Here is an 18,437-nt window from a genome sequence, read left to right as displayed (position 1 = left end):
CCTTTATCATGGATCCTTTTATGCCTGGTCCCATATTTTGCAGCTTTTTATGCTTTTTTTTATGGCTGTTCTTCCCTCACAAAGCTGCTTCCTGATGAGGCATCCTACAGGGATTTGGGGGATTTGGAAAGCACAGGTTGTCCTGCACACCCCCAGGATGTTCCAGTTACTCACCTGCCTGCAGCATCCTCCACAGTGGAAGGAGGAGCCAGGGCAGGTGGGTGGGGTGTCCCACATGGACAGGGGGTGTTGTGCCCTGGTGGCTCCATGGATCTGGACTTTGCACCATCTGTCAGCCCTCAGCTCTTTCCAGAGCACCAGCCCTGTTCCCTGGGAGCCCCTGGAGCCCTTCCCCTCTGCCTGCCAGCGTGGTCCATGAGGTGTCCCCAACCCCAGGAAGGTGGGATATTCAGGGTCTCCCATTGTGGGGAGGATTCTGACTTCATGTTTTTAGAAGGCTAATTTATTATTTTATTATTATATTATATTATATTATATTATATTATATTATATTATATTATATTATATTATATTATATTATATTATATTATATTATATTATATTATATTATATTATATTATATTATATTATATTATATTATATTATAACTATACTAAAGAATGGAGAAAGGATACTTACAGAAGGTTTAACAAGGTGCTAATGAAAAACTCCTGACTTCTCAGAGTCTGACACAGCTGATATCATTAAATTAAAACAATTCACATGAAACCAATTAAACAATTCACCTGTTGGATAAACAATCTCCAAACCACATTCCAAAGCAGCAAAACACAGGAGAAGCAAATGAGATAATATTGTTTCCCTTTTTCTCTGAGGCTTCTCAGCTTCCCAGCAGAAGAATCCTGGGCAAAGGGATTTTTCAGAGAATGTGATGGTGGCACAGGAGCTCTGCTCACAGCCCATAAGCACCCAGGACTCCTGGGCTCTGGCACATTTCCCCACTGCACTCAGTGGGTGAAGGTGAATTTGGTCAATAGGGTTGAGCTCACACCATGGCAAAGCTGCCAGATGTGTGTCCTTCTGTGGTCCCCACATCTGGGTGCCTCCTGCCCCGAGGCTGGTGAGCACCTGGAGCCTTTGGCAGTGCTGCTGGCTGCAGGAGGCTGTGGCAGAAGGGCCAGCCTGTCCTGAGCAGCCCCTGTGCTTTGTCCACAGGCTGACCATCCACGCCGAGTGCCCCATGCACCTGGAGGACTTCCCCATGGACGTGCACGCCTGCCCCCTGAAATTTGGGAGCTGTAAGTACCCCCAGCACCTCTGCAAGGAGGGGCTATAGGCCTGGAGAGCAGTCCTTGGTGTGGCTGATGTCTCACAGGGGTTTTGTAACAATAATATTCATTTTTGCTGATGATAATGTGACCAAATTGTTTTTTTCTGGTGTCTCATACATGCAATTCATCACTGAGCGAGTCTGTGCTCAGTTCAGGCTTACAGGATGGGTTAGACACCCATGGTTTTGCTGTAAATTTATTTAGAAAGTAGGTGGGAATCAGTCTCTCCTCCCAGGTAAAAAGGGACAGGATGAGAGGAAATGACCTCAGGTTGTTCCAAGGGACGTTTAGATTGGATATTAGGAAAAGTTTCTTCAGTGTAAGGCTAGTCAAGCATTGGAACAGGCAGTTCAGGGAGGTGATGGAGTCACCATCCCTCAAAGTGTTCAAAAATGAGTATTTTGGGCACCTGGAGATATGGGCTTGGCAGTGCTGGGTTAATGGTTGGACTTGATAATCTGAGAGGCCTTTTCTAACATTAATGATTCTATGATTATAAATCTGAGTTGTGCCTTTCCTTCATCACAAGGGGGGTGTCCCATCCTGCCAGCCTGGGCTCCTGGTTCCTCTGGCTCCATGGATTTTGAGACAAACCCCCTGCCCCTGTTTAGTCTGTCAGGCAGGCTGATCTCAGGTGAAAGGCCTGGAAACTCTGGGAATCTCAGCCCCAGCAGCAAAATGTCCTGGTTTAGGGAAGATTTGCAGGCTGCTGGTGAGTTAAAAGCTGCTCCCAGACTTGCAGCTGCTCAGCTGCTTGGGCTCCCCATAGAATTCCCTTATCTCTCCATATGCAAGTGAACTTTATTTGGTTTTGTTCCTAAAGTGAGTCCCAAGACCCTGGCTCACCATGATGTGGAAATAAACATCCTGGTCTGGCTCTGCCTGGGCTCTTTCCCAGCTCCAATGAACTGAGCACCACTTTTAGTCTGTATTTGTGTCAGATGAGAGAGTTTCCCACCTCAAGCTAAAGAATGAGCCCACACCAGAGACCCCCCAGAAAAACCCCAACCTCCCCAAAGTGACACTTCCTTCCTGTAGCCATTTGGGAGCTAACTGAGGACAAAGTTGAAAAGTTTGATTGGCAGGAGAGGAAATCATATTTATCATGTGCATCTGCTCTTCTGCCTCATGCCAAACTGCAGCCATGAAAGTGGATTATTCACAACTCCTGAAATAAAGCTATTTCTTAGGCAGCACCTAATTAAATGTAGAACCCATTGCCACAAGACATCAGTAAGGCCTTAGAGAAGGATGAATTATTAATGTTAATTGACCTTGTGAGGAAGGATATCAAATCTCATACCTCAGGCCTAAACTCTGGGATTGTTACAAGACTTGCAGGAAGGCAGATTACTGCACATCTAATTGCTTATAACGTTTCTTGGTGAGGAGAAGAGATTAATGTGTGTGTTTCTGCTGGAACACCCTTTGGGCTTATTTCTTTTACTGATTTGACCTCTGAATGATGAGAGTTTTGAGACAAGGAGCTCAGAAAGCTGCCCCTGGTTAACATTAATGTGACTTTTTCTAAAGCACTCACAGAGCATCAGAGCTCACCTCTCCTCTGCTGGAGTGGGATTAAACCAGTGTTTTCACTAAAAAGCCATTGACAGCTGGAAGCTGCTCATTTTCAAGAAGCCTGAAGTGGGTCAGGTTTGCAATTAGAAGGACAATGCCAGTGCCAGACCCACAGTGCCCAAAGGATGCTGAGTTTGCCTCACATACCATTTTCTGCTGATCCCCACCAGTGATCAGCAGTGCCCTTCTGTCCCAGGGCAGCCCCTGAGGGGGTAAAGCAGGGAATTTGCAGGAGATTTAAGGGCATCAGGCACTGCAGAGAGCTTCAGCTGCCCACCTGCAGCATCCCTTGGGCAGGTGCAGTGCAGGAATGGCTCTGCCCATCAAAGATCAATGTGCACAGCAGAGAGCTGTTCCTAAGCCATCACAGGAGACTTGTACAGCAGCTCTCTGAGACCAGGGGAGCAGGAGATGCTGCTGAATTCACCAGCTCCCCTAAATGTCCACGTGCTGTCCCTGTTTGGATTGGATTCTGCATTGCAAACGAGGCATTGAGCTGAACCAAAGCAGCTGCCTGGCATGAAACGTGTTCCAAACATCCATGCCATGCCTGTGTGACATCAGATACCCTTCTGTCCCAGACAACCACACTGCTAGGAGCTAGTTTTCATCAGAATGACCAAAATGCCTGTTCATACCAACTATATATACATACATAGACTTGGTATGGACAGGAACTGTGTATATACATATATGTGTGTATATATACATATATGTGTATATATATATATATATATGTATATGTGTATATATATATGTATGTATGTAATGTACAGATAACTGAATTAAGGAGGATGGAGGGCTCCAGAAGCACATGGAGGGCTGGAAGGAGGGTTGGAAAAGCAGAGTGAGAGGTGCCAGCCTGCACCAGAAGAGCTTCGGCAGCACTCTGGCCTGCTGAGAAACCTTGGCTGATCACCAAAACCTCTCCCAAGGCTTTGCACAGTCCCTGCTAACGTGGAGCAGGTTTGCCAAAACCCCGAGTGCAGCAATAACTGTGGTTGTTTTAGAAAGATCACAGAAATGTGGTTTTTCTCAGGACACAATGTTCCACAGAACAGGAGCTGAGACATTTCTCCAGTAGACCTGACACATTGCTTGACCTGACCACAGCCAAAGAATTCCTACAGGTCTTCACCAGGAGAAGGTGATGGGTAAAAATGAACTGAAGGCTTGGTGTAGTGAACTTTGTTCTTGCTTAAAAAGCTGGTGCAAACTTGGTATGGACAGGAATTTGGGGCATTATGGGGAGAAATAGCTCCTAGCAATGCGGAAAGACTCATTTTTTTGATAACCATAGGACTGGAAAAGCCAAGAGCACTCTTGAGAGGGGGGGCTTGGTCACAAACACAGGGAAAATGCTGCAGAGATATTATAAAAGAAAGGAGATATTATAAAAGAAAGGCCTTATAAAATATGGTTTAGGCCCTGCTACTCTAGCTAAACTAGCAGTAGATTGTAAGTCCCCATAAGTTCAAATCATAAGAATGAAGGCAGTTAGCACAACAAGCTGTTCTAGTAAGAAAAATAAGTTTGCACCTGCATAACCAATAAATCTGTCCCATGAGAATCAGTGAAGAAAATATGTAAACAATCCCAGAATAGAGAGATTTGATGGAAAGGTAAAATGCCAGTTATTAACCAATAACTGAGTGGCAAGAGAACTACTAGCCAGTTAGAGTTAAATACAAGGCCTGTAAAGACTATGTAAAAATGAGTTGTGTGAATAAAGAAGGGGCTTTTCCTGCATGAAGAAACAGAGTCTTGGCTGCTCAGTTTAGGTGTGAGAGAACACCACGTGCAAATCTCAGATTCTTGGACAGGGCTGCCTTTGAGTGAGGGTAAAAACTTTGAACTTTTTAACCTAAAATTTAGCCCCATTTGCATTCAGGCTTTGCTGCCAGCTGCTGCCAGCAGGACTTTCCCTGTGCCTGGCATGGCAGGGCTGTGCTGTCCTGCTGGCCTGGATGCTGTCCCTGTTGGAGGCAGCCCTTGCAGAGTCAGCCTGTCTGTCAGTGACAGAGCTCTGCCCCTCTGCAGCTCCCTTGCAAACAGCCCAGCTCTCTCCTGCTCCTTTGATTTAACAGTTGTTGATCTGCCTTGGTCCCTGGCCATGCTTGGCTGTGCTCAGCCATGTGGCTCTGAGAGATGCACAGCAAAAATTCATTTGGCTACAGGCTAATTTTGGTATATTTGAGGTCAGGCAGAAGCACAGAGCTCCTTGTTCTCCCTCCTCTGCAGATGCCTACACAAAGACAGAGGTGATCTACACCTGGACCCTGGGGAAGGACAAATCTGTGGAAGTAGCCAAAGGTGGATCCCGCCTGAACCAGTATGACCTGCTGGGCCACGTGGTTGGCACGGAGATGGTTCGATCCAGCACAGGTATTTGTGGGACCACCATGGGCTCAGCTCCTCCTGCCATGAGATGGGCTTGGAATCCACGATTTGGGATCATTATAGAGGCAGTCCAGGAGCACAGCACTTCCTAAGGCAGGAGGGCACAGCTGGTGACATCTTCAGCAGTCACCAAGATGCATGAAGAGGTTGTTGTTTCAGTGGTTTCCATTGAAAGAGTTTTGTTGCCCACAGTCTTTAGGACAACTGATCTCAAGCATCTAAAAATGATCTGCTGTGTGGAAAATTTGCCCCACCTTGTCCCACTGGTTTGTGCTGCTGAGGGTTCATTTGTCTTGGATTCCTTTCCAGCCCCTCAGGAAAGCACTGCAGGCAGGGGAGGCGAAGGCAACATAATGTTCAGTGTGCTTTTCACTGCATCTGCTTGCACAAATATTATCATAACTAATAGAAGATTATCCCAAACAAATGTTTCCTCTGATTAATGACCGATATTAATCATCTTTCTCTCCCATCTGCTGCTCCTCCCTTCCCCTCTGAATCCAGGTACTGATAGCTTCTGTTACCTCATGTGTGTCTCTCATAATTCTTCTTTTTTTCCCTTTTATTTTTTCCCTCTGTATGCACCAGTAGTTCTCTCATTTGAGGATATTTCCTCTCTGGTGCACTTGATTTTAATAGTGTCTGTCTGTAACAACTCATTTCACCTCCCTTGGGGGAATGTGGGGAGCCCAGGGAACTAAATGTCATAATATCTGGCCCATCTCTCTACTTAAGTTGTAGTAAAATGTACAGATGAATAACCTGGAGTGGTGAGAAAGCTGCTAAAGGCTCCTGTGTGTAATGATTTAGCAGAGCCACGCTCACAAAGTAAAGGCACAGTAATCCAAGAAAATACCCAAAGCCTTGGGGGCAGGAATAGGATGTTGAGGGAAAATAGGGACAGCTTCCTCTTCAGTTCACAGGTGGGACCTTTAACAACAGAACTTGCCTGGATTTTTGAGGTGGTTACAGTGAGGGAAGGTGGGATATTTTCAGGACTCTCAGAGAAAATAAAATTCTGTGTCCTGCAATCCTGTTAAAGCACTGTTAGGGTGTCTCCAGGCTTAAGGGATCTTACCCACAGTGTGGCTGCCTGGGATGTGAGCAGGGTCAGGAGAGACCCCAGGGGCACCTTGTGCCTGGGGCAAAGCAGTGAAAGATTTTATTGCCCACTTCTTGACACTGGCTTGCCTTTGTCCCACACCTATTTCGTAGCTAATTAAAGACTCAGAGAAGTGTTTTTAAAGCACAGATGTGATGTGAGAGCCCCCTGGGCTGTGCTGAGGCACACACCTGGCACGTGTGTGCCTGCTGCACGCCTGCATCTCGTGAGACCACATCTTGAGTGCTCTGTTCAGCTCTGGGCCCCCAGTTTGGGAAGGATGTTGAGATGCTTGAGCCTCCAGAGGAGGCAACGAGGCTGGAGAGGGGCTGGGAACACAAACCCTGTGAGGAATGTTTGAAGGAGCTGGGGCTGTTTAGCCTGGAGAAGAGGAGGTTCAGAGGTGACCTTATTGCTCTCTACACCTTCCTGAAGGGAGGCTGCAGACAGGTGGGGTTGGTCTCTGATAGAACCAGAGCTACATCTCTGATGGGAACACAGTCCCAAGCTACATCAGGGAAGGACAGGTTGGATGTTAGGAAGAAATTTTTCACCAAAAGAATCATAAAGTACTGGAATGCTCTTCCCAGGGAGATGGTGGAATCACCATCTCTGGATGTGTTTAAAAAAGACTGGCCATGGCACTTGGTTCTATAGCCTAGTTGAGGTGTTAGGGCATAGGCTGAACTCGATCTTAGAGGTCTCTTCCAACCTCATTATTGTGTGATTCTGTGATTTTGCACCCCTCCTTCCCACTGAAAAACTGGGAGTTTGTCCAGGGTGGATCTCTGGAGTGGCCAGCTGGCCCTGGGCTGGCTCAGCACCCCTCCCTGGCCCAGCATCCCTCCCTGGCTGTCTCTGCAGGGGAATACGTCGTCATGACCACGCACTTCCACCTCAAGAGGAAGATTGGGTACTTTGTGATCCAGACCTACCTGCCCTGCATCATGACTGTCATCCTGTCCCAGGTCTCCTTCTGGCTCAACAGGGAGTCTGTCCCTGCCCGCACAGTTTTTGGTGAGTCTGGAGCACAGGGCTTCCCCTCAGCATGGGGAGTTGGGGAAGATGAAACAGGAAAGTCTTATAAATATGATTGCCTGGCAAAAGATTTTGAGAATATGGAAACTATAAGCGAGATTGAAATGAAAGCAAGCTCTGAGATACCTCAGTTACTGAACAACTGGAAAACATTGCTGTGCCAGTGAAGGTAATCCCCTTTTGATGAAACAACACCCTCTGCTTGCAGACAGGCCCAAGGGTCAGAGCAGACCCTGCCAGCTTGGCAGAAGGGGCCCAAAGAGGAGTTTTTAGGGTTTAAAATGTAACACAGTATGGTAATGTAGTGATTCTTATAGGCTGTATGGAAATGCTGTAGGATTTGTATCTTGTGTTAGATTGGCTAGTGAGAATCAGAATATTCAGCACAGAAGAAGACTTACGGTATTGGAATGGGAACTTCGCTCTCTTTTACTCTTTTGCTTTCTCTCATCCTCTTTACCACTCTCTTGCCTTCTTTATCTCTGTTTCTCTTTGGGCCTGCTCTGAGCTGGCAGCCCCCAGCAGGGCCCTGCACCCAGGCCCTTGGCAATAAATGCAATAAACCACAAGTTCCAAGCCCTGGCTCCAGAGATCTCTGTCTCTGTCCATCCTGACCCCTGCCACACCTGCAATGGGGACAAAGGGAAATAGGAAGGGAAACACACTGATCATCAGGGCTGCTCTGTGCCAGGCCCTGAGCAGCATTTCCAAGCTGCTGGCCATTCCCCAGGCCAGCATTTCTAAGCTGCTGGCCATTCCCCAGCACAGCTTTCAGTGTCATCCCAGTGAGCCTGTTCCCCCCAAATCACTGCAAAAATACTCCTGGCCATGGCTCTGTTACAAGCCCAGCCATAAATATTAACAGTAATCAAGGTATTGATCATCTAATTATATACATTTGGCTGTGTCTGCTTATCTGTGCTGGCTCTGGAGCAGAGGATAGGGACACAGGGAGGCATTTAAAGCCCTACCTTTGAAATTACTAATGTGTCCCTGGTCACAGCTCCACATAACAAGTTCCTGGGCTGAGGCAGCATAACTGCATGGTGAATAGAGTGTTATTATTTCCTTCAGCTGCTCTCACCGTCAGATCCTCTCACCCAAGCAAAGTGCCAGGCTGGCAGTGCACATATATTAATAGCTTTTACAAGCATTTAATAACAGAATTGCTTTGTGATTTCCTGTCAAGACCTTTAGTTCAGGATCTACACAGGCACGCTCCCAGAGCAGGTGTGATGCTGCAGGATTGTATATCCTGGATGTAACACTGCCCAGCAGATTCCATTTAACAGAGAGGTTATTGGACAAAAGTCCCCAAGCAGAGAGGGGATATGTAGTATCATATGTGATTCCCTCCTGTGTTACCCTGAGAATTGCAGTGAAATAAGTTTCCTCAAGCAGCAGCTCAGATAGAGCAGGCAAGAGCTGACTGAAAAATTAAAACCTACCTGTGTGACAAATGTCTTTGCTCCCAAATTGCCTTGCTTTCCTATTAAGAAAATAATGAGAGCTCAAATTGTTTATTCCTTTTTTTTCCTGCCCCTCAGAAAGTATTGTCAACAATATTGAATTGAAACTCTTAAAATACCAGGAGTATGGCTTAAGGGAACTGAAAATTAGTCAATATTTTTATAATGTTTTTAATGCATTTTTAATTGAAAAGCACATTATTGGGGAAAATGGATGGTAATGGTTGCTTGCTTTAATGAAAAAAGCTTTAAAAGACATTTTGCAACAGATCATTTGTTTAAGATAAATCATCGTGACATTTATTCTGGCAGCTTGGGCCGCTGACAGCAGGACCCAGGATCCCAGGTGTTCATCCATGCAGGTCACAAGACAGTATTTCTAAAACCCGGAGAGCTGTGTTGGATGAGTGACCAGCTTCTGATCCTCCCTGAGGTTCACGACCATCTAGCTGTTCTTTTCACTATTATTTTATTATTTTTATTTTGTTGCATGAGCAACTAGAGACTTCTCCATGACGTATTCTACATGAGCTGGGTGTAGCATCCTGCACCTCACCCTGCCAGCAGGTGAGGAATGCAGTGCAGTGCCTCCCTGTGAGCCAGGGCTCTTATGGAGAGCAGAGGTCTGTCTAGTCACCAGAGTTTGGGGAAGGTTATGAAGGTTATCTTCGTCCTAATGAAGATGCTTGCCGTTGATTGTACTCAAAACGGAACCAGAATAATTCCCTGAACCACCTAAAATTGGCTCTGAAATTTGAGCAGGGGTTGGACAAACTGCTGCCCAGAGCAGCTGTGGCTGCCCCATTCCTGAAGTGGTAAGGGCCAGGCTGGAGGGAATTTTGAGCAACCTGGGATAGAGAAAAGTGTCCCTGCTTGTCGCAGGGATTGGGACCAGGTGCTCTCTAAGGTCCTTTCCAGCCCAGGCTATTGTAAATCAAAGGCAACTCTGACAAAGGGGGTAGAGACTGATGCATCTGACTCCATCATCAGAAGGCTAATTAATTACTAATGAAATACTTTATTATACTGTACTATGTACATTGTATCTAAACTGAATCTGCCCTGCACTCACTCTTGCTCACAACTGCCCAGAACCGCACTCATCTCTGATTCTCTCCTGACTGTCCCGTGACAGTCCCACACACACACACACACACCTGGCCCTGACAGGCCAAGGGAATGAAGCATCCTCACTCTGGGTAAACAATCTCCATATTGCATTCTACTTTAGCCCAACAGAGGCACTGCAAGCGAGATAAGAATTGTGTTTTCCTTCTTCTCTGCTTCTCTCTGTTCAGAGGGCATGTGAATACCACACCAGGCCATCCTGTGATTTTTTGGCTCTATGAGCCTGAGTTCAGTTATTCTCTGAGTTGCGCTAAGGACTGGTTCTGGGTAATCCTCCCTAACTACAGCGGGAGGGAGAAGGTGGCTCCTCCTTTCTGATGAAGGGAGTGGCAGCAGTTTTGAGAGAAACAGGTACAAGAGCACCATGTCACCCCTGTGATCTCATCCCTGTGCCCCCGCAGGTGTCACCACGGTGCTCACCATGACCACACTAAGCATCAGCGCCAGAAACTCCTTGCCCAAGGTGGCGTACGCGACGGCCATGGACTGGTTCATAGCCGTCTGTTACGCCTTCGTGTTTTCTGCGCTGATCGAGTTCGCCACCGTCAACTACTTCACCAAGCGCAGCTGGGCCTGGGATGGCAAGAAGGTGCTGGAGGCCCAGGAGATGAAGGTCAGCCAGGGCTGGGGGAGGTGGGGGGAAGGAGCGCTGCCCGAGGGAGCTGTGCCAGCACAGCAGTGGGTACCGTGCAGCCCCGCAGCACTCGGGGGCTGGATGGTACTCACTGCCTGCCCAGCCCAGCTCCTGACTGCAGCGCTTCTTGAGGGCTGGGAGGAATGGCCTGGGGCTGCTCAGGGGGCTGAGCTGCAGGGGAACACCCAGGCATGGCTGCTGGCTCTTCCCTCTGTTCTCTGTGTGGCTGTTTGCCAGGGGGAACATCTGTGCTTTGGGTTTGCTCTGCTGGTGGTTTTGTGTTCCCTTCCTTTTCTTTCCAACCCCAACCCAACCCAGCCCTCCAACCCCATTCCTTGTTGCTAGCATGCCAAAAACCCCAACATGCTGCAGGACACCCCCCGAGCCCTGTCCCCTGGCCAGCTCTGACACTGGTGCCATTGCCCACAGCTGCCAGCAGCTGCTGCTCTGTGAGCTGGGCGCAGAGGGTGGGTGGGAAGCCAGCAATCCCAAATGCCAACTGGCAGCACATTAATGCCTGGCATCACCCACGTTTCCCCCCCTCAGTGGGGATCAGCCTCTCTGGCAGCTTCATCCTGACAGGCTCTGCTGCCCCTGCTCGTGCCCCCCTCCCTCTGAACTGATTTAATCTTGGCTGCGCAGAGAAATCGCTTACTGTAGCATGCTGCTCCTTGTTTATATTTATTGAATCAATTTGAAAATCAGCTTTGTCCTTGTTCTCGGTTCTGGAGCCTTTATATTTTTCTCCTTTGCATTTTAATGTGCTGTTGGAAGTTGTTGTGGGGCTGTATGTTAAACACCTGACAGAACTGCAGCAACTTTTGGGAAGACAGCAGCCAGTCATCTCTCTGCTGTGGAGGTCAAAGAAGGTGAACAGAGCCATCACTGGGTGTTGGATGCCTCTCTCTTGTCTTTCTTGGACTCTGTCTATCTGTTTGCTTTTGCAGCTGTGGTCTGAGCAACAGACTCATGGCAGAAAGCGTCCAGAGGGGTTCAGGGGATGGCCTTCCACTTCCAGCATGAGCACTGATGCCAACCTGGCCTCTAGAGATGAGAGAAGCCTTTCCTGAGTGATTGGCATGAGCGAAGAGTCAGGACAGGTCCTCAAAGCCGTGGTGTCCCTTTCAGGGATGGGCAAATCAGCACCAAGTCAGGATTCACACAGCCTTGGGCAATTACGTGAACTGGGTGGAAAAAGCAGTCAAGGCTCAAAAGCTGCAGTTTATCTTAGAAGCAGCGTGTTCCTCAATTTATCCACTGACCCAGCACCACAAGACTAACAGTGCTGAAACAATAGGCTAAGAGCATGCCGAATGTTCCTGCACATGATAATCAAAAAGGAAAACAAAGCAGGACCAGGAATGTTTCAGAGGGGGAGCTCTCCGTGCCTTTGCTGCAATTGGTATCAGCCTGGAGAATCAGGAAGGGCTCCAAATTTGAGGATGCTTTTTTAAGCTATCTCTGGTCTTTACTGAAGAAGCAAACTCACTCCCAGTCTCTGCAGCTCAGGAGAGCTCCCTGAAGAGTGATGGGCTTTCAGGGAGCTTAGGAATACCATGTGTCAACATGTTTGCTTTTCATCTTTATTCCAATGAGTATTTCCAAGCAGTGAATTTGCCACGCAATGGAGGTGCCTCATTGGCTCAGTTTCAGCCTCTAATTAGCTCTTCTTGAAACAACTGACAAGCCAGGTGGTGGAAACCACAAAAGGAAGAAGAGGCAGAAGAATATGGCATTTTAAAGGGTTTGTATCAAGGGTAAAACTGCCAGTGAGAAGCCCAGGCTGAGCCCTGGTCTCTGGGGATCCTTCTCCCCAGCCAAAAGCAATGTTCTTTATCGGTGTGATGGCAAGGAGCCTCACTCCAGGTTTCATTGCATGAGCATGAAAAAAAATCACTGTAGGCAGCAGCAATGCTTCCCATCCCACTTGGACACAATCAGTACCATAGAAAAGCTGCTGCTTGCTGACAGACACCCCCAGTGTGTTTATTCTTTTTTTTCTCCCCCTCAGCCAAACCATTGGTGTAGATGGGAAAACCTGGGTTTTTTTCAGGTAGAATCTAAAATGCTGGGCTGGTCTTGGTGCATCATAAAATCATGATGGTGTTCTGGCTGTAGCCACAGCCTGGTTCTAGCTGGGAGTTACTCTGCACAATCTCTGTAGTTCTCCAATGAAAAGCAGCAGATATCATCATGAATGTCACTAAAAACTCCCTTTAGCCTGCACTCTGATAAGGTTTTACTTATGTTTTTTGGACCCAAAGATTTTTTCCAAGCCTTTCCAGCCTTTCATGAGAAATTGCTAATTGTAGATGAAAAGTTTATTTTCTTTTTGTACGGTAGAGTGGCTGCAACCAGCCTAGAGCTGCAGATCAGATGGAAGAGAGGTATTTGGGTCCAAAGAGGAAAGCTTGTTAGGAAAGGAAAGGTGACTTTTAAAAACAAAACATCACCAGGAGGAAGGTGTGAGATGGCAGAGAGGTCTGAGATGAGTGAGAGGCCAAAGAGATTGAAAGGTGAGTGGGCTCAGTAGCCAGCAAAGCTCCCGACCTCCATCATCCTCAAAATACCTTGTGAAAAAGATCCACTTCAGGACAGAAGGGCTTTGTCTGGACAGAGAGACCCATCCACCATCCCAGCCACAAGCATGGCCACCTCAAGGCGATTTCTGGAGTGGCTGTGACAGTGAGGATCCAAGGTGAGAACAAGCAACGGTGACTTTGCTGCTGGGAAACTGCAAGGATGACATTTACCAGTGAGTTTACCACAAAAAGTGTTGTCTGTTTCTCAGGATGGAAGATGCTTTGGATTCTCGGAAGATACTTAAACCCACTTCTGCCTGCAATGCCATGTCTGTACATAAAAGCTGATGTAGCTCTGTGTCTGTGTCTGAATGGCATTACCCTGAAATTCTGGGTGTCAAGAAGCAACAAAACCAGTACAAGCATCTGCAGCCAGATACATAAAAGCAGAACATGCTTTGGATGGAGCAATAATCCTGTATCTCTGTTTTTGTCATAAGACAATAGTTCTTCAGTGCATGGTGAGGTTAGGTCCTTTAATGTACTTTTAATGTGCTTTTTACTAAGAAAAACATGCATGAGGTGCCTTTTCTACTGGCTGGGTAAAGCCTGGCTTTTAGTGCAACCCACTCAATTCTCCACTTTGTCTTTGATCCAGCTCCCTTGGGAATCATTTTTCTTTTTCCTTTGTTTCTTTCCATTTGTGGCATCTTTGTTCCAATCCTAGAGGAACAAAAACCAACCTTGACAGGCCACCATTTTCAACCAGGCTGAAGTTTTTAGGGCTCAGGATGGTCCAGACCCTTCTCCTTTTTGTCTGCCTCACTATGGTCAATGTTTTTGCTGGGATTTTTCCTGCTGGTCATGCTCTGCAGCCCTTGTGTCCTTTGTTCTTGGCACTTGCAGTCTCCATGATTTCCATGAGGATCCCAGAGGTCTTTTCCAACCTAATGGATTCTGTGATAACACTGCCAGTGATTTATGTCCTCAGCACCTTCAGCACAGTCCATGAATCATTCCAAAGCAGCATTTCACCCTCTTCTCTCTCATCATTGTGTGGTGTGTTGGGCTGATCATTTAATCCATCCAACCTCTTTGTCTGGTGATCCAGGGAGTGTAAGATCACTGGGACCAGTCTCATATAATCTGAATTATCAAGTCTCTGGCAGGCTGCAGGAGGAATTTTGGCTTGGTGTGGGGAAGGAATGATACCTTTGCTGCAACAGCAGCTGCAGGTGCTGGGCTTTGATTTATGGGGTACAGGTATGCCAGAGACTGGAGCTGCTTGGAGATCATTAAAGTGACTTTTCTCTAGAATGACAAGTGGCAAACACTTGGATTTCCCAAGTTCTGCAGATACTGGTGGCTTTCAGAGTCGCCTGTCAGAGTCATGGTGCTTCCAATCCGAATTTTCTCCTGCCAAGGAGCAGGGACAGAGAACTAAATCTCAAGCAAATCATGGACAGAAGCAGTAGTTCCCATAATTTAGGTGTTCTATTATTAGTTCCTCAGCAGAGAGGCTTGAAAACTAGAATATTTAGCAAAAAATACTGTGATTTTCCAGTGTGTGTGTTGTTGAACAACTTGTCAGATTACACTATCTAGGGAACAGATTTATTTCTGCACCACATTCTACAGCTTTTCCCTCAGGAGAGCAGCACAAGGACATCTTTGTGCAGCAACTCAGTCTCCCTGGGCCTCAGTGGGGCCACAAGTGCAGGAATTGCTTTGCAAAATAGAGGTTTTAAATAGGACAAGTTTTCCAAGCAAATGTGGGGGTTCCTCCTGTTTATCCACTCTCCCCTTCTGTTTCAGGAGGATGTGGAATTCCTCATAGATGCAGGTGCAGAGTGAAGGCTGGGAGCTGCTTTGCAGCTGACAACAACAAGCACATTTTGCTTTGTTTGAGTGTCAAAACCTTGCCTGGAAAACTCATTTATAAAGCCCAGCAGCCAGGCTGAACCATTTCTGTAACACCTCAGGGGCAGAACACATGGAGAGCACATGAATGCCTCCTCTGGGTAGGCAGTGTGGGTGTTCTGGGTGCTCCCAGCCCTGAGCAGGGTGAGGAAAAGGCTGGGATGAAGGTTCCCAAGCCTGAACATCCTGATCTGAGGTCCAGGGGAGCCCAAATTAATGCTTGGGTCTCTGGATCACACTATTGGGAGCAGCAGCTTGCTGTCACCACCCACAGCACCCAGGTTTGCCTGATTTTACTCCATTTCAGCTGTTTTCATATGGATCCACTTTCCAAACTCTGGGGCAGGAAAACTGTCCAGGTAGAAAATGTCATGTCACTGGTATTCATCTTATTCCTCTAATGAATAACGTGGCTGATTAATAGTAAGATAATCACAGTGCACTGCCAGTCACATTCTGTGAACAACAATCTGTTTTTCATTTCATTACTGATTTTTAATTATTTTATTGCCTCCTGTAGCTGTGTTAATAAGTAATCATACTTAAGCATATTTAAGTGTTTTAATAGGTGAAGGATCATTAGCCCTTTACTTGCTTTTTGTCAGTCTTTTAGCAGAAAAAGTTCATCTGCTGTGCAGAGGGAACATCTTAACATGGCTCTAAAGAGTGCAGAATCAGACCCAGTTAATTGTTAAAGACCATCAAATACTGTGAATATGGTCCAAACTGTGGTTTAGTCTGGTCTGGAGCCTGAAGACATCTAGACCCCCTCCTAAAAAGTTAATTTCTGTGATTGCTGACATTATTACTAGGCTGCCTGGCTGTGGTGTTATTGGAGAGGGGTTTAAAGATTGCACACAAGTCTGCTTGTAGTGTCCCTCTGAAAATCCCTGTGGAAAATTCATTTCCTAAGGTAACCAGGAATATCCATGGTGACTGTAGACACGTGTAAAATAGAATACAGCACTGAAAGCCAAAGCCCTCTCTCCTCCTGAAGTGCTTCCCTCATAGGAACATGCATCACCATGCCCAGCAACACTGGGAAATGCCTGGCTGAGCCTCACCTTGTGTTCCAATTGCTTTGGAACAGAAAAAATTCATCCAAAGGCACACCTTGTTCTGAGTTTAGAGAGCAGAGCCCCACCACGAGGCACTGCTGTGTCTGGTGCTGGCTCCTGGTGTAGCAGGGGGCACCCGTGGGGTACCTGAGTACTGATTTCATTCTCCCTTTAGCCTTGGGTTGCTTTATACAACACAGTGCAGCTGGTCTCAGGTGCCTGGTAGCAGCAGGAAGATCCCAGAGAGGGGCCAACACCTGTCATGAGCCCCAGGTCCATCTTCCTGCCCTCCCATCCTCATGAACACTGAACTGTGTGTCCCAGCATTCACCCTCATCCTTCAGTGCATCCCATCTGACACACAAGGGCCATTCTCTCTGCAGTTTGTCCTCACTGCAGCCCACATGCTGTCGAGGGATTCCCTCACTCCCATGATTTTCAGCATCCCTTGGGTAGGAAGGCAGGAGGAAAGGCTTCCCTCTGCCCTGTAGTGCTGTGCTGAGCACTCCACAAATCCTGGCTGGTGCAGATGCCTTCCATCTGCTCTGTACCTGACCTGGGTGGGTCATGAGGTGCTCTAAAGGGTTCCAGAAACGATTTGAACATCATTATGTTAAATCATAAGGTGTTCCTGTGAGGAACTCAGGGCATTGAAATACAGTGCAGAAATACTGCAATGCTGTTGCCCATACTCTTAATGTGGCTTTTTGCCACCAAAAAAATAAAATCAAGCTGTAATCCTGTGTGCTGTGTCCTCCTCTCACCTGACCCAGGAAGCAGCCAGCCAAGCAGAAAATGCAGTTTTTCCCCAAGGATGAGCACACGGGGTGTCATTCCTTTGCATTCTCCTTTCACAAGGTGCATTCCTTTCTTGGCCTGCTCCTCACACCCTTCTCCACCTCCTCACCTGGACAAGCAGGTAAACTCACAGGACAGAACATTCTCCGTGCCCTTCTCTGACACTTCACCTCTGTTTGTTTGTTGTTTGTTTTTTTTTTTTTTTTCCTTTTTTCCCCCCCTCCCACCTCCCCTAGAAAAAAGAGCCGGTGGCGCTGGCCAAGAAAACCAACAACACCTACAACATCGTTGGCACCACCTACGCCCTGAACATCTCCAAGGAGCCCGGCCTGCCCACCATCTCCAAGAGTGCTGCTGCCACTGCCACTGCCACCAGCGTGCCCCCCAAGCTGCCCCGCCTGGAGGAGAAGCTCCCCGAGAGCAAGAAGACCTACAACAGCGTCAGCAAGGTAGACAAGATGTCCCGCATCGTCTTCCCAGTGCTCTTTGCCATTTTCAACCTGGTCTACTGGGCCACCTATGTGAACCGGGAGTCAGCTATCAAGGGAATGATCCCCAAACAGTAAAACAGGTCACACAAACCTTCCATCTGTCAGCATCATCCCAGCAGGAATTCTCCAGGGCTTTCTTCTTTTCTTGTTTGGTTTAATTATTATTGTTCATTTGATATTATGATTATGGTTATTATTATTATTATTATTATGTCACTCTTTTATAATGTAAACGAAACTGTGATTTTAATTTAATCCCATATATACTTTGGTTTGGTTTACTTTGATGATGAAAGCTAAAAAAAAAATAATAAGGGATCATAACAAGTTGTGCCTCTAACATCTTAAGTCTGCTGTCACCCATCTGACCAAGTCCCCCTGTGCTGCCATCTCTCCTCTGCCACCTCCTGTGGTCCCCATGGTCTTCATGCCTCTGCCATTTCATGCTCCTTCTCCTGTGGGATGGGCTGCCCTGGCATGGGGGATGCTCCTGGACACCTGGCTGCAGGCTGTGCCACTCACTCAGCCTGGCTCCTGCACCTGGGCTGTTAGTGCAGGTGAGCTGGTCACCTGTGGGGACAGGGGAGCAGCCTGGCATGGGCCAGCTGGGGCAATCCTACCCCTGCTGTGGTCCCCAGAGCCTTTGGTGGCAGCATCTTGTACTTATTTCAGGTCTTCTTCCTCTCTGTCTTCACCAAACCCAGCTGGTTTTGTCTCTCCAGACCAGAAAGGCCCTGTCTGGCTGGCATCCTGCACTCCTGGGGCAGTTTGTGTTAGCAGGAAGTGTGGTTCCCACCAGAGAATTCATTTGTCTCAGCCAGGAAGTCCAGGCAGAAGCTTTACAAAGCCTTGGAGGAGATGGCAGCTGTGGGGCTGCATGCGCCCAGCATCAGGCCTGGCAACCACAAAGCCCCTGCTCAGGGGGATGGTCTGGCACTTCCTTATGGCCCCATCCACTCATCCTTCTTAGCAGATCCTCTCTGTCTCAGCCCCTTCTTCCCCCTCAC

The 18,437-nt window shown here is 47.4% G+C and overlaps 1 protein-coding gene across 4 annotated transcripts in view; it reads left to right on the top strand.

Moving 5' to 3' along the window:
• LOC131088383 (gamma-aminobutyric acid receptor subunit alpha-3-like) overlaps positions 1-17,754 on the top strand; it is a 120,576-nt gene extending 102,822 nt beyond the window's left edge. For all 4 annotated transcript variants that reach the window (XM_058032397.1, XM_058032399.1, XM_058032401.1 and 1 more), the window contains 5 exons: positions 1,177-1,259; positions 5,112-5,255; positions 7,237-7,389; positions 10,409-10,620; positions 17,176-17,754. In XM_058032397.1, coding sequence (XP_057888380.1) covers positions 1,177-1,259; positions 5,112-5,255; positions 7,237-7,389; positions 10,409-10,620; positions 17,176-17,505 — 922 coding nt within the window. In that variant the 3' untranslated portion in view covers positions 17,506-17,754. The remainder of the gene's footprint in view (positions 1-1,176; positions 1,260-5,111; positions 5,256-7,236; positions 7,390-10,408; positions 10,621-17,175) is intronic.
• The last annotated feature ends 683 nt before the right edge of the window (positions 17,755-18,437 follow it).

Source organism: Melospiza georgiana, chromosome 12 (genome assembly GCF_028018845.1).
Source record: "Melospiza georgiana isolate bMelGeo1 chromosome 12, bMelGeo1.pri, whole genome shotgun sequence".
Lineage (NCBI taxonomy): Eukaryota > Metazoa > Chordata > Aves > Passeriformes > Passerellidae > Melospiza > Melospiza georgiana.
Note: the sequence above shows the minus strand (reverse complement) of the source record. Positions and strands in the feature narration are given on the sequence as shown.